Genomic DNA, 27,651 nt, shown 5'->3' on the forward strand with positions numbered 1-27,651 from the left:
TCTCTAGTTTTTGCAAGTAGAATAAATTTCACGATGTTATTTAATTTTATTTTTATTAGATAAAAGTTATTAAATTAGTTTTGTAACGAAAAAAGTCACTCAACTTTACCTAAATATTTACCAACGTCACTAAATTATGTTTTGTAATACTTATTTAGCTTAGGTAGCATAGACATGTATCCTCTTAGTGATTTTATGTGATATTCAAATAAAATGTAGTGAGTTTTTTGTTACAAATGGTAGTTTACCAACTTTCATGATACTTGAGTAAAGTTAAGTGACATTTTGTTATAAAAAAATAATTTACAAATTTTGATATGAAACAAAAATTAAATGATCATTCATGGGATTGACTCTGCCAGTAAGAACACATTTATTTTACGAATTGTTGCTCTCACTCATATAATAATACAGAAAGTAATTTGTAAATTACTCTTCGTCTTTCAAGCTTAGAATATTAAGGAACAAAGGGGTTATTTTACATAAGCATAAATGTCTTTTCTTTTTCCTTCAAATATCTACTACGGAGCAGCACCATTTAAAGTATAGTCCAGGCGTAGTACTTCTTTAAATTACTTTTTTAAAAGGTTTGGATTAAATTTAAATATTGAAAATTGTTAGAATCGTATTAGAAAGCTGTCCATAAAATACGGAATTATTTGGAGATGATTTAGATTAACTTTGAAGAGAAAACGTGTTCGTAAAATTTTTACACAACAAATTATGGCAACACATCAGGATTTTGGGGTCAATTCTAACAGATTGTCAAAATGTATAGTCAAAATTCTGGCGATCCGTCAGAATTTGACCACAAATTCAAGTGAACCTTCAAGATTTGTGACAAGATAAATTCATAAATTCCTTCATCAATTTAAAATTCGCCAGGATTCTGTGACCAAATTCTAATGAGTCGTGAGAATTTGGTCACAAAATCTTGGAGATTATTGTGAGAAGAAAAGTTTTTTCTCTTAATTTAAAATCCCGATGATTGGTCAGAATTTTGCTACATAATATTCTATTCTTGTAAAATAAATTAACGGAATCAAAGCGTAAAATAGTGGCATCCAATACTCTTATTTGTGCAAATCACCCTCTCGATTATTGCTAAACATCATCCATCAACGCCAGTGACATTGTAATCTATTCAACTTAAAAAATAATAATTAATAGCCTATATTATCAGGAATTCAGGATATAAAAATTACAAAGAGGCATGGATTGGTGGCTGCTTGATTTACTAAATGAGTGAAGCAGCTTAAATTAATCCAAATTAAATTGGTTACTTAATATACGGAAAAGGATCAAAATGTCCCTAACGTATGGAAATTCACTTACATGTATCCTCCATCTATCTATTGGTCCACAAGTATCCCAACTTATGAAACGAGTGCTCAAACTCTTATTTCTCCGATGATAATGGTAGTCAATTGACACTAAGAAATTTACTCATGTATCGACATTAAAGCTAATCGCAAATAGATACTCATCCACTACCATAAAAGTTTGATATATTTGATCAGGATACTTAATTTTTTGTGCTCAGACTCAGGTACTGAGCTAGAATGCTTAAGTATTGAGCCTTTTTCTTGTACGTGCCTCTAAGTCGATGCTAATACATTTTTAAATATAATAACATAGAGTATGATTATGATTAATAATAAAAAAAAGAAGGTCAAGGAATGTTTGGTTCGTGCGCTAGTTATGGAGGGAGTATGATGAATGAATCGTCTATGCGATGAACAATAGCATATGAATTATTATCCGGAAAAGTAATAACATATGGAATGTCAATCCATCTACCTATTCTTAGCCACATTTTTGTATTAAAATTCTTAGCCACATTTTTGTATTACATGAAACTATCATTACTTGAGAGAGACAAACAGCCTTTGTTTGATACAAGTATGTGGATTCGTGTATATATAAAGTAATAATTTACACTATTTTCACCTAATTTTTGATAATGTAAACTTTATTTTTTAAGAAATTGAGAAAGTATTATCTATGAGGAATTTTTATGCAGAGATTATTTTTTTGTTAACACGCCCAACAAACAATTCCTATAAATATTCAGTTTATAAAAATAAATACTAATCGTTCCATGTTTTCGAATCTTAATAATTGATTAAACAATATCCCAGTTACAGTCGCTTTAAGACTTTGAAATTTTAAATACATGGATTCCCAAACTTTTCATCCTTCCTTTATTCTTTTCTTACTTTATTTTATACTACGGCCCTTTAGTCTCTAGAGGGTTGAGTTCATTGGAAATCACTACTTTCTCCTCTGGTCCCCACCATACTCACTGTAGCGGACCGTAGCAACGCCACTTGTTTGGCAAGTATTTTTCTACTCAATTTATCCATTTTCACATTGTAACAACAAGAACAACATATCCGCCATACTTTTTTAGAAATGCAAAGGTCCGAGGGTATGCTGAAAGATAGACTTTATTTTTAATTTGGAAGGTAGAAAAGCAGTTTTCGATAGATAAAGAAAACCTAAGCAGTATAGAAAAAGAAATAATAGATGTAAGTAAAGAAACAACATATAATAATAAGAAACAGTCTGGAAAAAAAAAAACAATAACGTAACTACCACAAAATCACGTGATAATCGAAGTACAAAAATCAACTGATAATCGAAGTACAAAAATCAACATATAATAATATAAAACAAAAAATAAGAAACTACAAGAATAATACTACGACGATAAGTATGAAAGGATTTTCACATTGTAGTCGGATTAATTTGAATTTGGATCGTGTAAGATTCATTTTGGGAGAAAAAACTCTTTACTAGATTTTACTAAACACTCAGAATTCAAACCCAAAATCTCTAATTAAGAATGAAAAAATCTATCAGTTCCACCATAACTTGTGTTTAGTAACAGTTGGCAAGTTCCACCTTATATCTACAAGAAGGGCAGCCTGATACACTATGCTTCCGCTACATGCGGGATCCGGAAAAGGGCCGCTCTACATCTACTACAACAAACACCTAAAAAGAGCCAGCCCAATTTTTCCATTAATTAGGGGGAAAACAACACAAAATACTCCTAAAATGTAAAATATTTATTCGCCTTTGCCCCTTCCTATACTAGTTTCGCTTCTTACCCAACCGATCAAGAATATTTATTCGAGTATCCCCTCTCCCAAAATCCTTACCTACGATACCATCGATTAAAGATATTTATATATCATGATATTATCACGAGTACTAATGAATGACTAAAGATTGGTATTACGATATCGTCTCAAGATATTTATATACCATGTGATTAGGATTGTCGTTCAAGGACCGATCAATTTCTCCACGATACTATCACAGTGATAGTATATAAGATGATGGTATCATAGAAGTTTTTTTGTGAAAAGTGTGTCTTTTGAATAAATATGATACTAAAATATGATACTATCCCAATATATTTATATACCAACTTAATATCATAATTTTGAAAATATTTCAGGTAAATAATTTCAGGGACATGAAAGCAACATGAATATATGAACGGATAATTATTTTATTTTCCCTAAAATTAAAAACGGAGAAATGCTATCCATTCTACCGTACAGCGTGTCGCTAACAAATGGCAAGTTCCGCCCTATATATATAGCACACCTAAAAAGAGCTTAGCCCAATATTTCCATTAATTAATTCATCAGCCCACACACACACTTTCACCAAGCGCCGTCGTATAAAGAGCAGCCAGTTTCCCCTTCATTTCTCCGCCCCATTTCCCATCCATCTCTAGCCGTCACAACTGATCTCAACAGTCAGTTGTAAAATGTACTGATTTTACATAAAAGTTTTTCATTAATTCCGATCTATAAATAAAGTGAGTATTATTTAGTTTTAGTTTTAGTAGTGTTAATATTTTATGGCTTCGGAGGATGTGAAGGGGGCAAGAGATACAGCCGTGGAGAAAATCGTGAACTTAGCTGAAGAAGCTAAGCTTGCTAGACATGACATTAAGCCTACAAGTCATGCTGTACTCAGTATCTGCAAATCACTTGTTGCCGGTGGTGTCGCTGGAGGCGTGTAAGTTATCTATTATGCCTTTTTTCCCTTTTCACTGTGTAAGTTATCTATAATATATATAGCATTATTCAAGTAAATACAGATTAACATCGTAGAAAAATGAGCTTGTGATATACTTCCTCTTCCTCTGTCTCAATTTATGTGCCACCATTTCCTTTTTGTGTCTGTCCCGAAAAGAATGTCAATTTTCTATATTTAGAAATAATTTAACTTTATGAGATGATTTCCGGGCACACGTTTGTATAATACTTGTTTTGGATCATACATTTCAAAAGTCTTTCCTTTCTTTCTTAAACTCCGTGCCAAGTCAAATGGTGCCACATAAATTGGGATGGAGGGAGTAGCGTATACGTATATAGTGGCGGAGCCAGGATTTATGCCAAGGGGTTCAAAAATATAAAGAAGCCATAAATGAAGAAGCTAAGGGGGTTCAACGTCTACTATATATACATAAAAAATAATTTTCACCTTGTATATACAGTGTAATTTTTCGCCGAAGGGGGTTTGGATGAACCCTCTGGTCTCTTACTAGGTCCGCCACTGTATGTATACCGCAACTAGCTTTATTTGTTTTCTCATGAGTATAATTAAAGAACTTTGGCTAGTCTTATGACTATTTTTTTCATCTTTGTTGAGAGTTATGTTTAAAGTTGAATAATTCGATCTATTTGTTGGTTATTACGATATCTAGACCTCGGTGTTCAATAGATCACATGCATGAAAATGTGTGAATATTGTTGGGGGGGTAATGATAATTTGTTACTCCCTCCGTCCCACTTTAACTGTTGCTTTAGCTTAAAAAAACTGTCCCAAAAATAAGTGTCTTAGTTGAGCATGCGGCTTTCATAATGGAGGTCTCGTCGCATGGGGCTTGCCTAGTGCGGGTTATCTCTCTTGTGTGGCTTGCGAGCTATTGTACAGGAGCTGGGTTTACCTTGTGCGCGCCCGAAGGGTAGCGGCTGCGGGCTCCCATGTCATAAAAAAAAATAATAATAAGTGTCATTATAGGAATTCAAGACCAAGAACAAAGTTGACAATTGTTTCCAACAATACTCTTAACAATAAAGAAGTAGTCCTTTTCAATATTGCTCAGTTCTCAAAAAACATCTATGCCCTCCGTCCCAATTTATGTGATATTGTTTGATTTGGCACGACTGTTTAAGAAAGAAAAAAAGACTTTTGAAACTTGTGGTTTAAAACAAGCCATAGATATTTGTGTGGCTATAAATCATTTCATTAAGGGTAAAAGGGGAAGCTTTAAGTTAAATTGGTTCTAAATATAGAAATGTATCATTCTTCTTGGGATAGACTAAAAAGGAAAGTGTATCACATAAAATTGGACAGAGGGAGTAATAAATAGGGTTAGTTTAGTAAACTACACCTTGTATTTATTGTTTTTCTTAACGAGCGTGAAAAGAGCTAAAGTGACAGTTAAAATGGGACGGAGGGAGATTTTGTTTTCTCGGGATTGATGCAGAGTTGCTGTCTCTTTGTTACAATACCTGCTCTGTTTGTTTTCCTTTGGAAGGAAATGTTAAATTTTATTTATGAAATTTTTCTCCTTTATATATAAGTAGATACTTCTAACGCGTAGAAAGATGTGTTCTTCACAAGTTCTCACCCTCCTTCGGTGTGGTTGGGTAATTACAAGATATTTGTTGGTGATTACAATATGTATTGTGCTAGTTGGACCTCGGTGGTCAATAGATCACATGCATGAAAATATGGTAATGTGTGAATTGTTGTAGGGGGAATTGAAAATTTGTTATTTTTGTTTGCTTGGGATTGATTTGGAGTCGTTATTTTTGTTTTGCTAGAATACCTGCTCTCTTTGTTCGTCTTTGGGTAGAAATGTTTTAGATTTTACTTATGAAATTTGTTTCCTTTACAAGTAGATACTTCTAACCAGTAGAAAGATGTGTTCTTCACGAGCTCTCACCCTCCTCTATGTAATTGTATAGCTACTATTACCAGTTCTCTGCTATCTTAGGGGTCAGTTTGCAGAAAAAATATCACATAATTGTTTCAACTGATGTTCTGGTCAAAGGTTTAGCTTCATTGAACTGGTAAAAGAAGTAACCAAACACTCTGTTGACAGAGTGAAAATCAGTATATCAGATGTTAGTAAGATTCTGTGTTTACTTGTATAAGCTTGTTTGTACCTCCAAATACTCATTTGATGGACCCAAGGTTATAAATCATATCCTGTTGTATAAAAGATGATGCTCTATAGAAACATGCATCTGCAGGGGTTTTGGTATATGCTTTAGCAAAATCATATTGGTTCTGCCTGCTCTACATGAGGGTTGACACTGACTAATGTTTTGATATGCTTGGACTAAAAACTTTTTATTTGTGTAAGCTTTGACTTGACTTCACACTTACTGCTACTTTCCCTCTTGCAGGTCACGAACTGCTGTGGCTCCACTGGAACGGCTGAAGATATTGCTACAGGTGAAGTATAATCTCATAGCATGTTTTTTCGCACGATTGAATATCTTTACAGAAAGAGAGCAATATAGCATGCCATACTAGTTTTGAGTGATGGAGCACTAAACCCCATAGTTTAGTTTGTAACTCTGTGGCTTTTTCCTGCTCATAAAAAAGTTTTAGGATTTAAAACTTCCTACCTTCCCTCTTTTTATTCGTGTATCCCCATGCGAGTTTTCATCTCAGCTATGTGCTTTGATGGAGGTTCTGTCTAAATTGTTTGTTCTCTTCTTGTAACATGATGTTGTTTGATGTGCAGGTTCAAAATTCACATAGCATGAAATACAGTGGCACCATTCAGGGCTTGAAATATATCTACAGAACTGAAGGGTTCAAAGGACTGTTTAAGGGAAACGGAACCAATTGTGCACGGATCGTCCCAAACTCCGCAGTCAAATTCTTCAGCTATGAGCAAGCTTCAAAGTAAGGATCCCTATCAAAACATAGACTCTAAATTAGCAGCAGGAGGATAAAAGGATACACATTAATGTTTCTTGTGGCCACTTCATTCCTAAATTATTTCCAATGTTTTATATTTAACATTCACCTTTTATGTGGTGATAAATCTTGTTCAATTTACTTCATTTTTTCAGCTTAGTGCCTTTGTATGTTTTAGGAGGGACCCCCCCCCCCCCCCCCCCATAAAAAAAGAAAGACCAGAAAGGGAAAGACAGTCTCTCTGATTTTATGCCCCTAAAGGAAATGAGCTCGATGTACGTTCATACCGGGGATTCCTTACCCCCAAAACATCCATAAAAATCTTATCTTTTCAAAATACAAAAAAAAAAAAAAAAAAAAAAGGGGGGGGGGGGGGAGGGGGAGGAAATGAGCCATCTGTGAGAGGAATGATGGAGAATTTATGATGACGTAACCATGCAGACCTGAACTAATTTATGAACCTCATTGTGGAGATGGACAAGTGATGTAATGACCTAATCTGACCTTTTAGGTATAAAAGGGAAAAGTACTGTGTTAATGGAAGGCAAAGACGAGATCTAGAAGGGCCTCACGAAATACTTTCTAAAGATGGCTATTATTGATGTCTCAAGTTACTAAAGGATTGTTGAATTTCCTACTTGTTTCTCATGTTACTGTTACAGCATTCTGTTCCCTCCACTGATTTCTTCCTTGATATTGGAACAGGGGTATACTTTATTTGTACCGGCAGCAAACTGGAAATGGTATGCCCGTCTTCCTTTTAAGTTATTTACTGGTCGTGGAGAATAACTATTGGAAATAAAAATAGGGAATTTTCACGGGGACATCACTGTGTTTTCATTTGACCATCCTTGCATTCTTAAATGGTTTGCATGAGACTGAGATTTCACTGATGACTCAGTCATAGGAGGAATGACTTCTCATTTGAAGAAAACTTTTAGGCATAGTACTCATCGTTCTTGATGCTATTACACATTGTTGGGTTGTAGCTTGTGTTTCGTGTGCCATATACTTTTGAAGTTCCTTTCTCCTTTTCCTTCAGTCCAAGTTTAGACTCATTTTCTGCCAATGTTTGCTTCGTTTGTTGGTAATATGGAGATTTATTTAGCACTTGATTTATGTGTATTGCCCTTCCTGTTTCACATTATATCTATTTGCTTTTTGGATGGTAAAAACTCAGTCTGTCAAGTATAGGGATGCACGTTTGGGTTTTGGGCAGCTACTTAGTGCAGAATGAGCCGCATTTTAGGTCTCTACCAAGTTCAAGCCCTAATAATGCCTCAGATTGTGGGGCCAAATTGGGTGATTGCTATATATTCTCACCAGTATCTTCTTCCTTTTGTAGTTAATGTCCCTCTAGGCAGAACTTTTTTTTTCCTAGTTACATTTCTGTTATAATAGTGGAAAAACTTCTGTATACGGGAGTAATTGTTGGGTCTCTAAGTCACAACATATCCACAAGGTGAGTGTTGTAAAAATGCAAATGTTAACGAATGTGTTGTACAAGATTTGATAAAGTTTGAAATAATCACGTCCGGAGTAGGCTTGAAGTATCACTCATTGGGGATATAGTAAGAGAAGATCTAAAAGGTCGTCTATTGTGAATAGACCTCTAAATGCACCGATTGATAGATGTTGCACACTGTAAATGGTTGAAGGTGCTTAAAAGGGCTGGAAGGTAGAATTACATGTAGGGAAGTCATTTCAAAAGATTTGCAATCTCGCAGAATCAATGCAAATTTAATTAAGAATACAACAAAATAGAAGTAAAAGATCCATAACGCTATATCAACTAGTTGGAATTAAAGGTTCTTTGTTGTTTGCCTAGAGCTTATTTACATTAGTCTGCTGTTCAGCCGGCGTAGTTTGGTTATCAACTTTTATGTCAATGTAGGAATATATGTGAGAGTTAGAGAACCTCTAGTTTGACAGAACCATTAAATTGCCTTGGAAGATTAGGAACTTAATGTTGGACCATAGGTCTGGATAGAGCTGAATGGACATGGTGGATTCTTATAGTCGATTCCAATCAGCTTGGATTTGAGGTGTGGTTGATTGATATTGATTGGGCTTGTATTTGGTGAAGTTTTGTTTTTACACAAATAAATAATACTCCCTCCGTCCCATTCTAATTGTCGTTTTTAGCTCAAAAATTGTCTCAAAATAATTGTCACTTTAGGAATTCAGGACTAAAGTTGAGACTTATTTTCAACTATACCCTTAACATTAAAGAACTATGCACAATATTTAAGAAGAAAAACCAGTCTACCTTTATTAAATAGGGTAACTTAGTAAACTATCACTTGTATTTATTGTTTTCTGAATGGGCATGTATAGAGCTAAAGCGACTGTTAAAATGGGACGGAAGGAGTATTCTATTCAAGCACTGCGATGCTACTCGTATCCCTCTCTTGTCTTAAAGGTTTCTGTTGCTCTTTTTTAGAAATTACTAATTCTCCAAATACCAGCTCCGCACGAGCTTATTTCTGTTCTAGGATATTCTGATATATTCAAGTGCTTTAGCTTATGATAGATTTTACCTTTTCACGAGGCTGTAGAGTAAAGGCAGATCCAGAATTTGAAGTTTATGAGTTCCTATAGTTACTTCAAGTTAATGTACAATAATGATTGAGCTCACAGACAAATATTTATAGATATTTAGTGGATTTCTTAATACATATAGAGGGTCGGGCAAAAGCTATTGAGTTCACCTGAACTTATAGGTTACAAGCTAGATCCGCCTTTATTATAGACATAATTTCATTTGGTGATTCTAATTCCGAGGAAGCATTTTCTTCACATGCTAATTTCTGTTGTTCACGCCCCTGGTAAATCATGTCGAATACCTGAGTACGGCAAAAAGGAAATCTGTCGGAGTTTTATTATATCCGAAGATCTTGGTTTAACTTAGAATAGGAACCTGACCCTGGTTTTGTTCGTTACATCATTTGCTGAAGTAACATTTCAGACCCAGATTAGGCTGTTTCTGCTTCAATTCTCTTTACTGTTGTCATATGCTGCCTGTGCCAGCTGCTGAAGTTTCTTGGAACAAGAGGCAGTTTTGAGTTCTAAAATGTCGACCTTTATTTTAGATGTGAAAACTGAGAATTCTTCTGAGTTATAGGAGGATCGGCTGATTACAATAGCCCCCAAGGCATTTCAATCCTCCAACTTAATGTGCATTAAATAGCTGCAGTCATCTGCACTCGCTATGCTCTCTTAGACAAACTATTTTCTGATAAAGGTTCTTTCGAAGAGGTGTCTGCATTTAGTTGATGAAGCTTTTGCATTATTTTGCTTGGTTTGTTTTTATCCGTGAAACTATTACATTCTAGTTTAACAATGAAATGGAAATCGAGCATTATCTTACTCTTTCATCTTCACTTACAACAGAGGATGCTCAGCTCACTCCACTATTACGTCTTGGAGCTGGTGCTTGTGCTGGCATAATTGCCATGTCTGCAACTTACCCAATGGACATGGTGCGAGGAAGAATCACTGTGCAGGTAATTTTGTGAATCCTTCTGAATGAATATGATGAGTTTTGATTTATTCCTCTGGGTGTTATTTTGCAAAGATGCCTTCTAAATCCTTTTCTCTGCTCTTCAGACAGAGAAGTCTCCTTATCAATACAGAGGAATGTTTCATGCATTGTCAACTGTGCTTCGTGAGGAAGGTCCACGCGCTTTGTATAAAGGATGGACTCCGTCTGTCATAGGAGTTGTAAGTCTTCGTTCCCTGGATTAAAAGGAACTGTTTATCCAGTACTCATAGTAATTTAATAACCATGTCACAAGATTTGATGGTCTCATAATAGAGATCTCCACTTCCAAAGTTTTCTATGAAGAAAAAGATACGTGAGTTTAATTTGATAATCATATTCTTGAAATGCATTGGTATCTTCCTTTGAAAAGTTGTCTATGAAGAAGAAATTAAAGTGTCATTCTCTTTTGAAGGTGATAAGAATATTAACCAATAGCCAATTAGCTAATTAGTATTATAACCCAATTTTTCCAGGGAAAAGGTTACAGATCAATCTCCTTTTCGTTGAATGTTGGATGAAAGGAAAAAGAAGAGAAAGGAACCTATCTAAAAAACAAGGAAAAGAGAAGAACATGACACTAGTTGGGAGTTCCTATCGTTCTTGTGAATGCTTATCGTTTTATTTGGTGTTCGCAGATTCCATACGTGGGGCTTAATTTTGCTGTATATGAATCTTTGAAAGACTGGTTGGTCAAAACAAAACCGTTGGGTCTTGTTGATGATAATTCTGAGCTTGGTGTTGTTACAAGGCTGGCATGTGGTGCTGCTGCAGGAACAGTTGGACAAACTGTTGCTTACCCCCTTGATGTTATTCGCAGAAGGATGCAGATGGTGGGATGGAGTCATGCCGCATCTATTGTTACTGGTGATGGGAGGAGCAAGGCTCCCCTTGAATATACTGGAATGATTGATGCTTTCCGTAAAACTGTAAAGTATGAGGGTGTTAGAGCCTTGTACAAGGGTTTAGTACCCAATTCAGTGAAGGTTAGTCTTCTTTTTCAATATTATGCCTTCCAGTTCACTTGCAGCCTTAGATTCTTCCTGTTTTTGTTTTTTGAAATATGTGCCATCATATGTGTTATTAGTTGCTTAAGTTCTTGAAGTTGTTGAGCACCTCTTCGCTTACTATACTACAGTGTCTCAATTCAATGTTTACTTGCTTAAGTAAGACTTTCTGTTTGTGAGTTGACATTAATTTTGCTTCTGTTTAGACATCACTTTATCATTTCTATCTTGTGGATTGTATGCAATTTTTACACTAAAATGTCCGTCCCGTTTATCATTTAAGGAGAAGTAGTTAGTTATGGATTCCCAAATACTAACTTGCGTAATAATGGATCATCAACTCTTAATTTTTTTGCCTTGATAATCTTTCCAAATCAGACTAGGACATTCTTTTATAGAGACTTATTTGCACTGGCAAATTAAGTTCCACTGGTTCTCCTGGAGGATATCTGATGCCTTGTAGAGCATTGAGTTCTGCTCATAAAAGATGGGTTATTATCTTCATTTGTGTGTTAAATTTCATCATTGTTCTGAAACCATTTCTTTTCTGCTTAGTTGGATAGTTCAAACAAGTTTAGTGTTTCTTATGCTTAGTGGGATTTTTCGGTTATTAGAAAAGAGATTATTCCTTGTCTTTGTGAGGTAGGGTTGGAGTGAAGATGTGCTGGATGCAACCTTCTGCGTATGTTTCTGCGAAAAGGCTGTTACATTCTTCTTTTTTCGTGAACTATCGAGTTACTAGGATTTATTTCCTTTTTCGTAATAATTTTTTCATTCCTTTGTCATATCAGTTCTTTTTTATTTCATTCCTAACGGTGATGAATATGATCAGGTTGTTCCTTCAATATCTATTGCTTTCGTGGCATATGAGCAAGTGAAGGACCTATTGGGAGTTGAGATCAGAATTTCTGACTAATGAAGAGAAGCTCCAGTATTTTTCTCATTCATATGATAATTTTGTAGTCGAGGATACAAAGGGTTATAATAACATGGTAGTTACATAGTCTAGACGGGGAATTTAGGGTCCTGTTCTAGCCTGTGATTAGAACTTCGTACTCTGTATCTGCTTGTTGCTTATTTAGTGGTATTGTCAATAAGGAAATTATCAGGAATAGTGTAATGAATAATTAGTGCCTCTGTTAGTGAGAGAGTACGAGTATTGATGTGTTTTCAACAGCTTATTTTTGGCTATATGATCAGTTATTCAGAATTATACAAGTACACTCCTATATTTCAGTTTGTAGCCTTGTGAACACTGTTCTAATGATGCAATGGTCCTGCCAATAGTATTTGTAGTAGTCTAATGTATAACTGCAAGCTCCATGGGAGAAGTGAACCCCTATATTCTCTAGCCTACAGTTTACATGTTCTTGGATAATCAATGAAAGGGAAATGGTCCATATAGAGAGGGGAAGATAACCCCTTTATTCTGTTGTCTTTTGTTGTTTAATAAGTAGATGTATAAGATGCTCTTGGAAAATGACCTGTTAGAGAAGAGATTGAGACAGATGGAGAGAGTAAACCCATTATTCCTTCCCTAGTGGATGTCCTTGGATAAAGGGAAAATGACAACCACTGGGATTCTGGTGGGTGATGATAAATACCTTCATCCTTGACCAGAAATTTCGAGTTCGAATTTTAGGAATAGGGATTTAGGGCTTTCTAGTAGGGCGTTTTATCCGCAAAGTAGGATTTGCCTGAGGAAATTCGAATTAGCCTAGCCCAAAATGGATATCCGACGCCAAGTGAAAAAACAAAGAAACGGGGAAATGGCTGTAAAGCAAGAAAAAAACCAAATATACTTGTATGAGGGGAAGAGAAGGCGGGGGAGGGCGAATAAAGAGGAAATGCTGTATTTGCTTTGACAGAAACAGCCGTGATTTATGTTGACAAACTGGAGTAAAACGTCATTAGATTTGCCAATACATTGTTTAGTTGTGGTTATATGAGACTACAAAACTTTTTATTTTTTTATCTAGTTGTGGCTCTGCAATAAATTGCTCTACAAAATGACGACGACGACAACAACATACCAACAAATCTCACAAGCTGTCCTGAGAGTAGCAAGAGAGACGCAAACCTTATCCCTAACCCAAGATAGAGAGGTCAAGCTTCGATAGACTTACTCATAATACAGCAAAAACACAGAATTGCTCTATAAAATGCTGAAACAAAATATGAAAGTATTAAGAATGCTTCTGTAAACTTAATTTAAAGATGTTTGCCATGCAAATGCATGTCTCTCGTTTTCTCTATCTTCTCTAAAAAAAAGATTCTGTTCTCTCTGTCTCATCCATTTTCCTCTACCATAAATGGAAATGACATTCTCTTGTGGGAGTTTCTTTCTGCTTGCTTTGCTCCAAAGTTATTCCTCACATCCTTCTGCAGTGTCTGAATGAAAAGCATGAAAAGAGAGAATCTTGATTACTTTTAAAACAACATAAAAGGAGCCAGGATTATTCTAATTTCAAGACACAAACAACATTCAATAAAGTGGGCAAAAATAATGGAAGACCAGAATTTTCATATTATTAGAGACAATATGCTATGGTTTCTTTCCATTTGCCTAAGCTTTGACGAGCATAGTTATCCGATATTTTGCTAGTGAAAGATACCATGTATCCGATGAATAGTCAGAGGCCCACAAACTGACCATTATACTGAGAGGAAAAAGGAAAAAATTACAACCCAATGCTTTTGCGTGATCTAGTTTACAAAATATTTATACGTATAATATATATATATACACACACACACATACCTAATACATATAATATACGTAATAGGTTTTGTGTATCTTGGCTATATTGATAAACAAGTTTGGCTGAACTGTATATATTGGTAAGTTTCAAACAAAAAATACTAGTAGTTTTCATAAAGACCTTACCTGCAATCCTTAATCTTGGTCTGGAACCTGGGAAATTCATGTTGATCAGTAGCCCTGTATTTATTAATTCCTCCTCGTTTTTTGGACTTTAGTTTAGAAATAAAGTTGTGTGCTTGATAATCTTTGTCATTATCAATCTCCAATTCCTCTAATTTTCGTTCTTCAGATGATAATGAAAAAAACGAAAGAATTAAAACAAGATTTAGCTCTGCAAGAAACAATTCTCTTGGTTTCTCATCACCTTTCTCTTCCTCCATATCCACTAATTGTTCTTCAAGCTTCATCTCCATAGTCGTAGATTCAGCTTCTTTTTTTTTCACTCAAAAATAGTGTCTAAAGTATATAGATTCCTTTTTACCGTAGGAAAATGCCTTTTTGTTATGTAAAAGTAACTGAGATTTGGTAGCCATAAGAGGAATAAAGGACAGTAATATGTAGGTCTAATATGTGGTGTCAACTATTTTTCACTCATCCATCGTTTTCTTATGTAACAATAACCACGATTTCCTGTATTTTAGGCAAATGTTTGGCGAAAATGGGTGGACCATTTGGTTGGTTTTATTTTATTTTTGTTGCCTTCTTTCCTCTCCTAATTTTATAATTTGAAGATTTTTGTTTTAACTAAAAGTAATTAACTGACTTCTTGATAAAATTAATCACGTAGTGAGCAAACACTGATTATGATATGATATATAGTGTACAAAAAAGTCAGATTGCATTACGTAAAAATTAAAATTTAAAACTGCAAAGTAGGTTTAATAGTTGCGTGAACGATGTTACTTGTACAAGTAATATTTTTATATTATATCAACTTGGCTAGGTTTTATTGATCAATTATTATGCTTACAGTGAAAGAATTGTGTATGTTTCACACTTGGATTAGATAGGTACGTACTATGTAGGGCTGGGCATAATTACCGAAAACCGAAAAATCAAACCAAACCGAACCGAAACTTTAACAAACCGAACCGAACTGAACCGAACTAGTTTGGTTCGGTGTTTGGTGTCCATTGTCAAAAAACCGAAACCGAAATAGCCGAACCGAAGTTTGATAAAACCGAACCGAAAAATCGAACGCACCGAAATTTAATACATTATCCAAAAAAATTAAAATAGTCCAGGCCCATTAAGTTTAAAGCAAAAAAAAAAACCCAATTGTAATAAGTCTTCTTTTGCATTTGTATCTCTAATTTTCCACTTCAATTGAAAAAATCAAATATCCTTAACAAAGAAAGGTAACTAGGATGTCTCTTTAGGATTAATGTATGTCATTTATGTGTTTTCTTAATTATTCTTACGGTATGTATATAACACCTAGTAATCCTATGTCATGATTATAGTTTTCTGTTCTTGTGTATCCTCATTGTTTGATTTTGATTTCAATTTATCAGTTTTATGTTTTATTGCTTTTGAGAATATAAATTAGTATCAATGGAATCGCTTCTAATATTATATTAAAAAAATCGAATTGAAAAAATCGAAACCGAACCGAACCGAACTTTAAAAAATCGAAAGAACCGAACCGAACTTTAAAAAATCGAAAGAACCGAACCGAACTAGTTTGGTTCGGTGTTTGGTGTCCACCTTCAAAAAACCGAACCCGAAATAGCCAAACTGAAGTTTGATAAAACCGAACCGAAAAACCGAATGCCCACCCTTAGTACTACGTAACCTCTGAAGGGAGAGAACAAACCTCTCTTTTGCAAATGAATAATACGAATAATTTTGAAAGGACAGATAATATTTACTTGCAAACATACCGGGTGTCTCAACAAGATTGGGGGCCTAAAGTCAAACTTCAGAGAAATGCCCTAACATTTTTTTAAAAGGAAAGATCATAATATTTTTTTTTTTTAATTTTAAATTTACTTTTCTAGCTTTTTTAGATGTGAAGTAATTCATTGTTGTTTTATAATCGATTTGTTCTATCAACTTCATTTCAATTGATAATACAGTCACACCTCTCTATAATTGTCATTCGTTATAACAACATTTCATTATAATGGCCTGATATTCTCCGGAACCGATTTTTCATGTTATATTTGACTTCTCTATAGCAGCATTTTACCTATAACAATAATGACATTCATTATAGCGGTACACTCTTTATAAAATTACATCTCTATAACATTCATACTCAATTATAGTATATAATATTTTATAAGAAATATATTACAAAAGTAAAATATTTATGGTAACCATCAACCTACTGATGAAGAGCCTCAACCCATTGCTACTTGGGGTGAGATATAAGAGTCAGCTCTTAAGTTCTTAGACAACCTTCAGCTTTTGAAAGCTATTGAATTACATTTTGCTGAAAGTTTGGATAAAAATCTTCGTCAATTCAAGCGTTATATTACTATTAAGAGACTGAAATTTACGAAACAACCTACAATTGTAGAATTCTTAAGTCAAATTAGAAATATTTAAATTTTCAATTAATTTTAAATGCATATTTTCCTTAAATTTTAATTCTTTAGAGGTACGGTACAACTAGTTATGAATTTATAATAATTTATTAGTCTTTTCAATTTTTAGTTAATGCAATATGAAAATTAATTGAGATTATACAATTAACAAGTATTTTATTTTCGTTTGAACATAAAAATTGTTTTTTGCGCTTTCAACAGCTAAATGAGATTTAAACATCAAATGCCAGTATACATACATAACAACACCTCACTGTAGCAGCCATGAAATTTTTGGACAAACGCTGCCATTATAGAGAGGTTTGACTGTATAACTACTTTTCAATGAAAAAATATAAAATAAAGTTTGAATAATAAAACCTGGCTCAAGAATGTGATAAGTTGATAGAATGAAATCGAAATAATGTTGTGCTGCTTCAGTATAATGATTTCTTGTTGCAATGCTTGACATTTTGAAGAAGACACCAAAAAGCAGATTTTGATCTTTTGTAACTCTTAAGCAATAGTAAGTTTTGCAGCCATTTGAGAGCCTTCAGAATATTGTGAGACAATAAAATAGGTACCCAATAACCCACATAAGTAAACAATTTCCTGAAAATTATTCCCAACTATTGCAACTATATCCATATTAAAAGGTAAAAAGTTATTATAATCTGTCTCCTAAAATTACAAACAGTGCACAAAAATTTGTTTTTAATAATATAGGTACATAATACATCTTTAAGGAACAAGTGAGGCCCCCATAAAGTTGGGGCCCTAAGCTATGACTTTAGTAGCCTTAATGTCTAGCCGACCCGGAAACATAATGAGCAACAAGGGTTAATAATAAGGGAAAAGGGTCAAAAATGCCCCTTTACTTTGGGAAAAGGGCTAAAAATATCCTCCATTATAAATTTGAGTCAAAAATATCCCTCCCGTCATTAAAGTTTTCAAATATACCCTTGTCTTAACGAAAATCTCAATCGTAACCCGATTTTATTTTTAAACCCATTTCATTTAAACACGACCCGACTAAATAAAAACGCATATGGGTTACTCGCTCCTGTGCCTAGTGACTCCAGATGTAGGACTCGGGAACAAGTTGGTTGCATATGAGTTTTTTTATGTAGTTGGGTTGGGTTTAAATGGAGAGGGTTTAAAAATGAAATCGGGTTATGTTGGAGATTTCCGTTAAGACAGGAGTATATTTGAAAACTTTAATGACGGGAGGGGTATTTTTTACCCAAATTTATAATGAAGGATATTTTTAGCCCTTTAGTAGCCTTAATGTACAGCCGACCCTAGAAACATAATAAGCAACAAGGGTTAATAATAATATATTGTTATAAATACACCGGATTGTGAATGTCCATTCAGATACACAACCAACTGGATAAGCTTACAATCAGCGTATACGCCTAGCAAGTAGCTCAAGTCGATAGCTTGTAAATAGCTGCAAAGTGCCTTGTCAAATTTTCTTCGAAAAGCCTTGCAACAGTTTTCCCCGAAAAGCTTGCGTAGCTTCCTTAGACTTGCAATCGAGCGGCATGCCTTGCGAGTAGCTCAAGCGGTGTAGCTCACTGAAGCCTTCCGTCACGACCCAACCCCGTAGGCCGTGACTAGCGCCCGAACTGGGCACCCGTACGTACCAAAAGCCAAAAATAGTAACTCAAATACTAAAAAAATCGCGCAGTTTCCTCCGTTTTTCTTACTAACCAAAATTTTCCCGCATACGTAAAAATACCAACAAAGGCCACACGGGGGCCAACATATCCATATACACATATATAGGCGAGCCGACAAGGTCGCTCGCGGTGAATAAACCACCCGACATACAATACGTGCATATAGTATGCGTACGAGATATAGCCACACCTACGTACATGTGTACGTACCCACACGAGTAACAAAGTCATATGACGGACGGGCCCCGCCGTACCGAACAAATATACATGAATGTAACAAAAGATCGTACCAAAACTCCCGGGCTCGGACAAGGGAGCTCTTCAAGATAGTTGAACAGTGGACCCTAAGCAAGCGGCTCACTCAAACGAGTACGCGCGGCATGAAACGCAGCCCCCGAAGAAAGGGTCGGTCGACGAATATGTACTGAGTATGTAAGGCAGGAAATACATAAACAGAATCAAATCCGGAATAAGGGTTAAGGAAATAAACATAGAAACTGGAAAAGCATAATTAACCTTTTTAACCGTTTGTCCCGCATAAACATATGTCAATAAGCCAAACCGTATCATCACACATACATTATATGCATGTCACTTACCGGAAGTCATATATGAAATTCGTAAAATAAATATAATGATCGAATGTCAAAGATGCTTACTTTATAAACATAAATCATGAATGTCAAAAACATATGTCATATATGGTCCATGATAGGACCCGGCGGACGGAACGTGGTCGCCCCACTCGCCTTGGGCGCCACAACTCATCATACTTCGGAAGTTTTGTATATTCTCCGAACGTCTCCTCCAAATCGCATCATAATGCGTAATCATATCGCATCTCGTAACCATGTCATATTTCAGAACTCATCATACCTCATATCATTGTATATATCGAATCGATCATATTTCGTGCGCTCATCATACTTCGGAATCTCATCATATTTCAAATTGCGCACGAACATAACCGGCTCGGGACTCGGCGAAGGAGGTAACAATAATATGCACGAGCGTAATCGTAGGAATCATGTACAATGTACAAATCTCATAAATCATATGCAAGATAAACATTTACCAAAATTTAGTAAATTAATCGAAACAAACTATTATTTACAGATTAGGGTCATAGTCTAATCAAACTTCCTTTTGAATGCCTTTCGGGGACATATCAACAAACTTTGGAAATCACAATTACATATCAAAGTCATATGCGTAACAATCCGTATTTAAAATGCATACAAATCATAATTCTAAACTTACTAAATAAGTAGGGAATCCATGCTCGGAGATCAAGGTGAAAATAATACTAAATTTTTCTTAAAGGTCATTGTGGGAAATCATAAAGAGTCTGCGGGCCCCACGGACGGGTGCCGACCCCCATCCGAGCCCGACTACGAGGGTTAGGGGAGAGTTAGGCCTTATGAACTTACATATTATGTTTTGGGGCGTTCCGAGCTCGTATGCAAAAGTTACGGACGTTTGAAGTTCGGACCTCTTTGTAGTCAAAATTTTCATAAGTCTTTGAAAACTCATTTATTAGAAAGCTTAATAACCTTACATTGAACACATTAAAGAATATATCTTTAGGATCAAACAAGTACGTATCTAAGCTCGGATTTAAGAATGGAATAACCCGAGACGCGGGTCATAGCCTAATAAAGACTAAGACATGCCAAAGGAAAGAAAGCGACGCCTCACATACCTTGTCCGCTCGCAAGCTAAGTCAAGCCTCGACTCTGATACGCCAAGATCTACATAACGCCAAATATATTAACATTAGCCATAAGCCTTTAGGCATTCCATTTCAAACGGACATTAAATTCTACCGAAATTTGCAAAGACTTCCCCGTAAATACACCAACCCCGAGATTTCAACTCTACTAATTTCAGCAACAACCAAACCAACAACAAAACTACAACATCAACAATCAATTCAAAAGTGTATTCTAACATTAATGGTTCTTTCTACATAACTTCGACAACATTCATAATATACTTTCTTTAACTGCTTACGATCAAACTAATATCAATGTTTACACACTCGATTACTAATCCAAAGCCATCCAAACAATATTCAAGAACATTTTCAACAATTCGCACAATTCTCTAACAACTCAAACTATACTCCAACTCACCCGAATTTGTCTCCAAACCCGAAAACAACACCAAACACATTCTTATCTTCCAAATTCATGATTTATACCATTAAGCCATACACTAACAATGCAATATTCGTAAATGCAAAAATCACATAAAATTCGCATAAACTTCCAAATCATCTCTTAACCAACATAACATTATTCTTAGTCGTTAAACTTGCATTTCTCATTATAAAATCCATGACGACAACAACTAAAACGCTAACGACGATTTGTTAATTCACAACTACACTAAGGGGACCTATTCGGCCAACACCACTTCCACTCACAAAAATTATTTCCATTCTTTTCTTCACTCTACAACCATCAAGACATGCTAATTAGAATTTATTCATCACCTTTAACACAATATACATACACACGGCCAAACCCATATATACAACCTTAACTCCAACTTAATTTCTATCATAAATTTCTTCCTTTTTATCATGCTACAACACATATGAACCATTCATAACACATGAAACAAGATTAAAACTCACCTTTCTTCTTCACTTCTTTAACTTGACCAAAGTTGGTAGATGGAGAAAACAAGCAAGCCAACGCTCCAAACAACACTTCCACGTTATTGAGCACCCTTGAATTAGCAACTTTGCTTGAAGAATTAATTTTTTTGATGGCTAGAAATTGATCTTGAATTTCTTGGGAGGTGGCCGAATACCCCTCTCTCTTGCTTCTCCAATTTTTTTCTTGATTGTTCTTGAATTTTCTAAGTCTTGTAGTGTAAATAAAGATGACCAAGTCATCTTTTAGTAGCCATATTTCACCATCCATGTGGCCATGGCCCACACCCAAGGTGGCCGTCCACATGGTGTTTTTATTTCTTTTTTTTTTGAATTTTTCAACTTTCCAACAATGGCATACTTACTAAAAATGGAAAATTTCCTCCAAGTATTTCCTTAACATTTCCATACCATTAAAATCATACACAACGTAAGCCTTTAAGACAAACAAAAGTCTCTGCTTCATTCTCGGGATAGTCTTGTCCTTGACTAATCAAGATTGACTCGTGTTTTCCCGACATACGAAATACGGGATATAACAGCTTCTAAAAAGCCTCACAGTAGCTTCCTGAAAAGCCTCGCGGCAACTTCCTTTCTTCTATAAATAGGAAGTCAATTCAGTTCATTTATACATCAATTGAAATATATAATGAAATCACTCTTAAGTTAAGGTTGAATAATATATCAGCCTCTTTCTATATATTTGTCTTTGATGTATTTACTTTACAACCTTTATTTTATAATATGTTATCAGCATGAGACTATATCATTTTGAGCACTTACGAAGTTTGATTTTCTATTTTTCAGATGTGGGGGAGTTTATATCATTCGAAGCTTTGCACCGCAAGCAAAATTTCTTTTTACTACTTAAATTGACCAGGTTGGTTATCAAATTAAAGTGGCAAAGCGGTAAGCTTGAGGTATCAAGTAAGTCATTACTAATTAATAGAAGAAGAAAAAGAAACATGTGTTAGGCTAAACGGCCCAAAGATACTCTTAACATGATTGATATTGTCCGCTTTGGGCCAAGCCTGCATGGTTTTCCCCAAAAGCCCTCACATCATTAAGAGTATCTAACTCCTTATAAGTAGCTCCTTTTTCTTTTCAGCTACTAATGTGGTACTTTGTTCGCATACCCAACAATCTCCCCCTCGAACTAAGTTCCGCATGACTCATTATGGGTCAGAGATTTAACGTGTCAATGTGCTACCCATATTATTAGAGTATTTACTGTCACCAAAACCCAAACCCAAAGGCTATGTATGCGTTTTCAAAGCTACGGGTAAAAGTTGTAAACCGGCCCATAGACGAGCAAAGGCACTAAGTTGGGCCTCACGCCACACTCCGCCATCTTCATACTCGTCCCGCCAAACCCTTGTCTCTGATACCTGTTGTTGGGCTAAACGGCCCAAAGATTGATGTGATATTGTCCGCTTTGGGCCAAGCCCGCACGGTTTTCCCCAAAAGACCTCACATTATTAAGAGTATCCAACTCCTTATAAGTAGCTCCTTTTTCTTTTCAGCTACGAATGTGGTACTTTGTTCGGCCACCCAACAAAATGAACTCTGTGATCATTATTTTAATTTGGAAGACTCGTCCTTGAACTTTATGTTTTTCACAAGTTATACAGTGAGCCATTTCACTTATTTGAAAAGTTCTTTGAATTTCTTTATCATCTAATGCAAGCTCTGGTCTAATATGATCCCACGTATGATATGAAGTTTTTATCACTACTTAAGCTTCGGGGATTAGTAAATTCAATCATGAACAGGTAGGCTAATTCCAAGCCTTCTTGATTGCACTACCATGTTTGAAGTGGTGGCCTGGATTGGGTATTACCTTTCTTTACTAATTCATATACTATGTATCATTTAGATACATATTTATCAGGAAAAAGCTCGTCTTGGGTGCTTGATGGTAAATATCTTGATGTGATGGGTCTGGTAGACATCATCAAAGATAAAAATCAGGTATCAAATCAAGACTGTGCCAAAGCAATGATATTCCTTCGTCCCTTGATGAGGGCTTGAAATTGGAATATCTTATCGTTAAAGATCCTCTTATCTTTGTGGAATAATTTGAAAGATAGATATGACTACCTGAAGATGGTCATTCTTTCACAAGCACATTTTGATTGGATCTGAGGGAACCTATTTGGTTCAGGACCATTGTTGTTCCTGAAAAATTGTATTGTTAAGAGGGATTATGATGTTAATTTCACGTGCCTTAATGGCTAAATGAGAGTTTGCAAGAGATATATGATCACCATAAGTGACAATATTTCTTATGCATTGTTGTATTTAGAGTTTGCAAGAGATATATGATCACCATAATTGAATATTTCTTATGCATTGTTGTGGGTACAAATAAAGATGTGTTAGAGAAGAATTATCTACATCATATGTATGCCTCGATTTGTTGCTGAAGTAGCAATATCTCAAAAAGAGTTTCTAAGCTATCATGATTTGATAAGCTTAAGGCACGTTCAGATGATTGTGTCCATTCCTGAAGAATGAGAACTTGTGATAAAAATTTATAAATATAGATCCATTCCTTGAAGTGAATTTGATAATATTTAGTAAAGCTTATCATACAGACGTGCACTTGGTTGTGAAGATATCAGAACCCACCTCCAGAAGAGGTGAATATTTTAGAAGAAATATTCTGATATTTTATGCTTTACTCCCAAAGTAGTAAGGTTGTGAAATTTACTCCTGAAGTAGTGAATACTCTGCAGTTTACTCCAGAAGTAGTAAAACGCTGCAACTTACTCTCGAAGTAGTAAGACTCTGAATTCTACTCCGAAGTAGTAATTCTTGAAATCTACTCCTGAAGTAGTAGATATCTGAAATTGAAGTCTCTCGAAGAGGTTATATATGGTAGCACCATTTATCCTAGTTCGTAATTATTACGATCGGAAAATAAATTGTAGTAAACCTGAAGTTTACTAGCGACAAAAATGGTTATCATAGTAAGACTACAAATGATTGGAAGATTGAATATCTCCAAGTTATCGGGTCATAAATATGTATGTGAAACGTTACTCGAGCATAATGAGATCACATGCCACAATAAACCATAACTTTATTAATATAAAATCTCATGCAATAGTAAACCAGAAGTTTACTAAAACGAAAAGCACATGTCATGGTAAACTTGAAGTTTACAAGTACAGATAATTTTATCAGTTGACATGACCATTTTGGTCGTCCTGATTTAAATCGGATGTGCTAATGGAGTATTTTAAATATATTGAAGAACTAGAAAATTCTTCAAGAATTTGTTTGTGTTGCTTGTTCTCATGATAAGTTGATTACATCAGCTAATGTTGGGACTAAATTCCCTAAATTCTGGAAAATGTAAAAGGTGAATGTGGGCTCCTTCACCTATGATGTGATGTTTTAAATAGATGCATCAATGAGAGGGGCACATGTATGCTTATTGTCAACTGGTAGTTTGACATTTACTTAGTTGCTTGCTCAAAATAATTGAGTTGGAAGCACAATTTTCATAATATATAATCAAGACAATTATTAGATTATATACATAATTTATTCGAAAAAAATAAATATATGACCTGTTTGGATTGGTTTATTTTAGGTGTTTTTAAGCCAAATAGTTTTTAAGAACTTTTATGGTGTTTGGATAAAATAAAATAAAAAGTGCTTAAGCACTTATTTTTAAGTCAAAAAATGACAAAAATAAGCGAAAAGTCATAAGCTAGAATCTCTAACTTATGACTTTTGGCTTATAAGTCAAAAGTCATTAGCCCATCCAAATGGGACAATAGTCGCCCCAACTACGCATAAAGTTGAATCTATATTACGCTATTTAACTACACTATATTAATACTTCCTCCATCCATTTTTACTTGTCCTGTATACTAAAAATAGTTGTCCATTTGTATTTGTTTAGCTTGGAAAACCAAGAAATAATTTACTATTTCATACTTATTTTACTCTTATTACTAAGAGAAAATACATAAAATCCCCCCTTAACTTGTCCTCAAAACTCACTTTAGCAATTTAACTTTACAGATATTTATTTACCCCACTATTATTGTCCAAAGTGAATTTAATGCCCTCCTTAAATTGCATAACCAATCTTATGAGGGGCAGTGTATTACACACGCCGCCGCATCATATGCCACATCAGATTTTTTTTTCTCTCTTCATTTTTTTCCCCACTTTTTCTCACTTCCATCGTCTTCTTCATCTACTCCCTCTTCCATAGACTTTTTCACTTTTTTTGCTCTTTCTTATCTTCTTATTAGTTTCTGTCTCTTCTCAGGTAATCATTAAGCTAATTGCTAACCCTTCACTTAATTTCTAATTTCTGTTGAACTCATTTTTTTTTATTTCTTGATTATAATAATATTTTTTATACAGAAGTGCAGTCAACAACTTTCAAGATAGTAAACACAATGTGTGACCCCGAATACTTACTAGAGCTGACAAAGCACCCGTTAATCCGACCGGGTTCGTTCTCAAAAGAAGTATCAAAATGCCTAGGGGTTGGCCGGGTCGAGTTTGGAGTCGTTTCTCTGCTCCAATGTGTATCGACCCAAGCCATTAACTAAAGAGTATTAGTTATCATTTATCCAAACTACAGTGTATTGAGTAGCTATTACAGTCCAATTAACAGTAATTCAGCAAATAATTCAAAAGTTGGTTATATACGTGGAAGGCCGAGATTAAAGTGAAGGAAGGGTCGAGATTAAGGGAAGCCAACCTATATAAAGAAGAAATTGTAGGTGTGGAAAAGGCATTGAGAAATCTGGTATCATCTCTCTTTCATGCTTTCCTCTTTCTTTCTTAAATTTCTTTCTCTTCTAATCTAAATCTGATTCTCTCAATCCCTATCTTAATTTCTTATTCTACTATCTGGATGTGGACGAATTCAGCTCGAGTAACCCATCGCATTTGAACTCTCATTTCAGGTGTGATGTTGGAAGCTAGCTGAATCTATTCGTTGGAGCCGTCGATTATAATTTCCTATTTCGTATTATTTCATTTCTGTTATTAGTGGACTCTTTCACTTGTTAATTGTAATTGTTGGTTTGAGTACCAATTGAGGAGTTTCTGGTGTAATTGTTGACTGTTCGGCGTTAAATCGATTAATTGAGTAGTTGAATTGTGTTCTTAACTAGTGAGTTCATAATAATTGGTATCAGAGCGACGATTTTGATTATACCTGTGGATAATGACTGGTGCTGATAATACTAGATCTAAACAGACCGAGGAAAGTATTAGAAAATTGGAGGGTCAGATCCAGTCGAATAAGCTAGAGATTGACATGAAAATTGGGGCCATAGATCTGAAAGTGGGGGAGATGAGTGTAGCTCAGGTGGGTATGAAGCAAATGATGGAAGAAACTCATGATGCCCTAGTGAGATTACTTGAGAGAAGTAATGGCAAAACTCCTCAGGAATAAGAGGAAAGTAGCAGGGAAAATGGGTTGCTACCTAGACCAGCAGTTAATGAAACTAGGGAGGGTAATACACCTGAAGGTGGGAGAAATTTCCAACCCAAGTTGCAATTTCCCTTGTTCAGTGGTAGTGAGCCTAGGTCCTGGCTGAGAATGTGTGAGAGATACTACAAGATTTACAGGGTAAATGATCCTATGAATAAATTGGAGATGGCTACATTGCATTTGGAAGGGGATCTTTGAGTCCTGGTACTTCTCTTTTACTCTCACTAGGAGGCAAGTGAGATGGGAGGATTTCCATGAAGAGTTGATTGCAAGGTATGATGATGAGAGTGGAGAAAGGGTTCTAAATGAATTCGAACTACTAGTTCAAACCACCACTGTTAATGCATATCTGCAAAAATTTGAAGACTCAACGCTCTGGTGCTAATGAGGAACGCAAGGGTGCCAGAAGATTTCTTACTTGAATGTTTCACGGGGGAGGGGGTTAAAGGAAGAGATTGGGGAAACAATCAGCCATGACCCTTACAAACTTTGTCAAGCTATAGCATATTCTATGAAGCAAGAAAGAATAATTAATGCCAGAGAAAAGAAGAACAAGTGGATGCACAAGGGTACCATTGTTCCAGCAGGGACCACATCAACAACAGTCAAGACCAACACCATGGTTAAGAGACTATTTGACACCAGAACTGAGATCAAACCTGATTTTAGGAAGATTCCAGGGACTTGTTGGAGGTGTGAAGAGAGGTATTTTCCTGGTCATATGTGTAAAAAGAAGCAACTCAACTCTCTGTCTGCAGAAGAAGAAGGACAGCTAGAAAAATAAACAAGAAGAGCCACAGAATACTAAGGAGCAATCACAAGATCAAATGGAACAAGTATGCGAAGAATGAGAGGCAGTTTGCCTCAATGCCATGTCTGGTACTCCAGTGCCAAACACCTTTAAGCTAAGAGGGTGGATCAAGAAGAGAGTTGTGGTTATGTTAGTAGATTCTGGGAGCACACATAGCTTTCTAGATAGTCAAACAGCTAAAGAATTGGAAGTGATAGCACAAGTAGCA

General features: G+C 35.3%; 2 protein-coding genes and 1 long non-coding RNA gene across 3 annotated transcripts; 2 read left to right on the forward strand and 1 right to left on the reverse strand.

The window, feature by feature from the left end:
* Positions 1 to 3,602: 3,602 nt before the first annotated feature.
* LOC132053518 (mitochondrial adenine nucleotide transporter ADNT1-like) lies at positions 3,603 to 12,738 on the forward strand. Its single transcript, XM_059445589.1, has 8 exons — positions 3,603 to 4,041; positions 6,447 to 6,495; positions 6,791 to 6,954; positions 7,675 to 7,712; positions 10,363 to 10,475; positions 10,579 to 10,692; positions 11,149 to 11,496; positions 12,350 to 12,738. Exons 1-8 carry the CDS (start codon positions 3,881 to 3,883, stop codon positions 12,431 to 12,433), a joined length of 1,071 nt encoding a protein of 356 aa, XP_059301572.1. The 5' UTR covers positions 3,603 to 3,880; the 3' UTR covers positions 12,434 to 12,738.
* A 957-nt stretch (positions 12,739 to 13,695) lies between these two features.
* On the reverse strand, positions 13,696 to 14,883 carry LOC132054856 (uncharacterized). Its single transcript, XM_059446819.1, has 2 exons — positions 14,405 to 14,883; positions 13,696 to 13,908 (listed from the first exon to the last, which is right to left on the reverse strand). The coding sequence occupies exons 1-2, from the start codon at positions 14,692 to 14,694 to the stop codon at positions 13,890 to 13,892; spliced, it is 309 nt and encodes a 102-aa protein (XP_059302802.1). The 5' UTR covers positions 14,695 to 14,883; the 3' UTR covers positions 13,696 to 13,889.
* Positions 14,884 to 25,401: 10,518 nt separating this feature from the next.
* LOC132053519 (uncharacterized) lies at positions 25,402 to 27,273 on the forward strand. Its single transcript, XR_009414138.1, has 2 exons — positions 25,402 to 25,939; positions 26,100 to 27,273. It is a non-coding gene; the product is annotated as an uncharacterized LOC132053519 (long non-coding RNA).
* The last annotated feature ends 378 nt before the right edge of the window (positions 27,274 to 27,651 follow it).

The sequence above is a fragment of the Lycium ferocissimum genome, chromosome 4 (genome assembly GCF_029784015.1).
Source record: "Lycium ferocissimum isolate CSIRO_LF1 chromosome 4, AGI_CSIRO_Lferr_CH_V1, whole genome shotgun sequence".
In the NCBI taxonomy this organism is placed as follows: Eukaryota; Viridiplantae; Streptophyta; class Magnoliopsida; order Solanales; family Solanaceae; genus Lycium; species Lycium ferocissimum.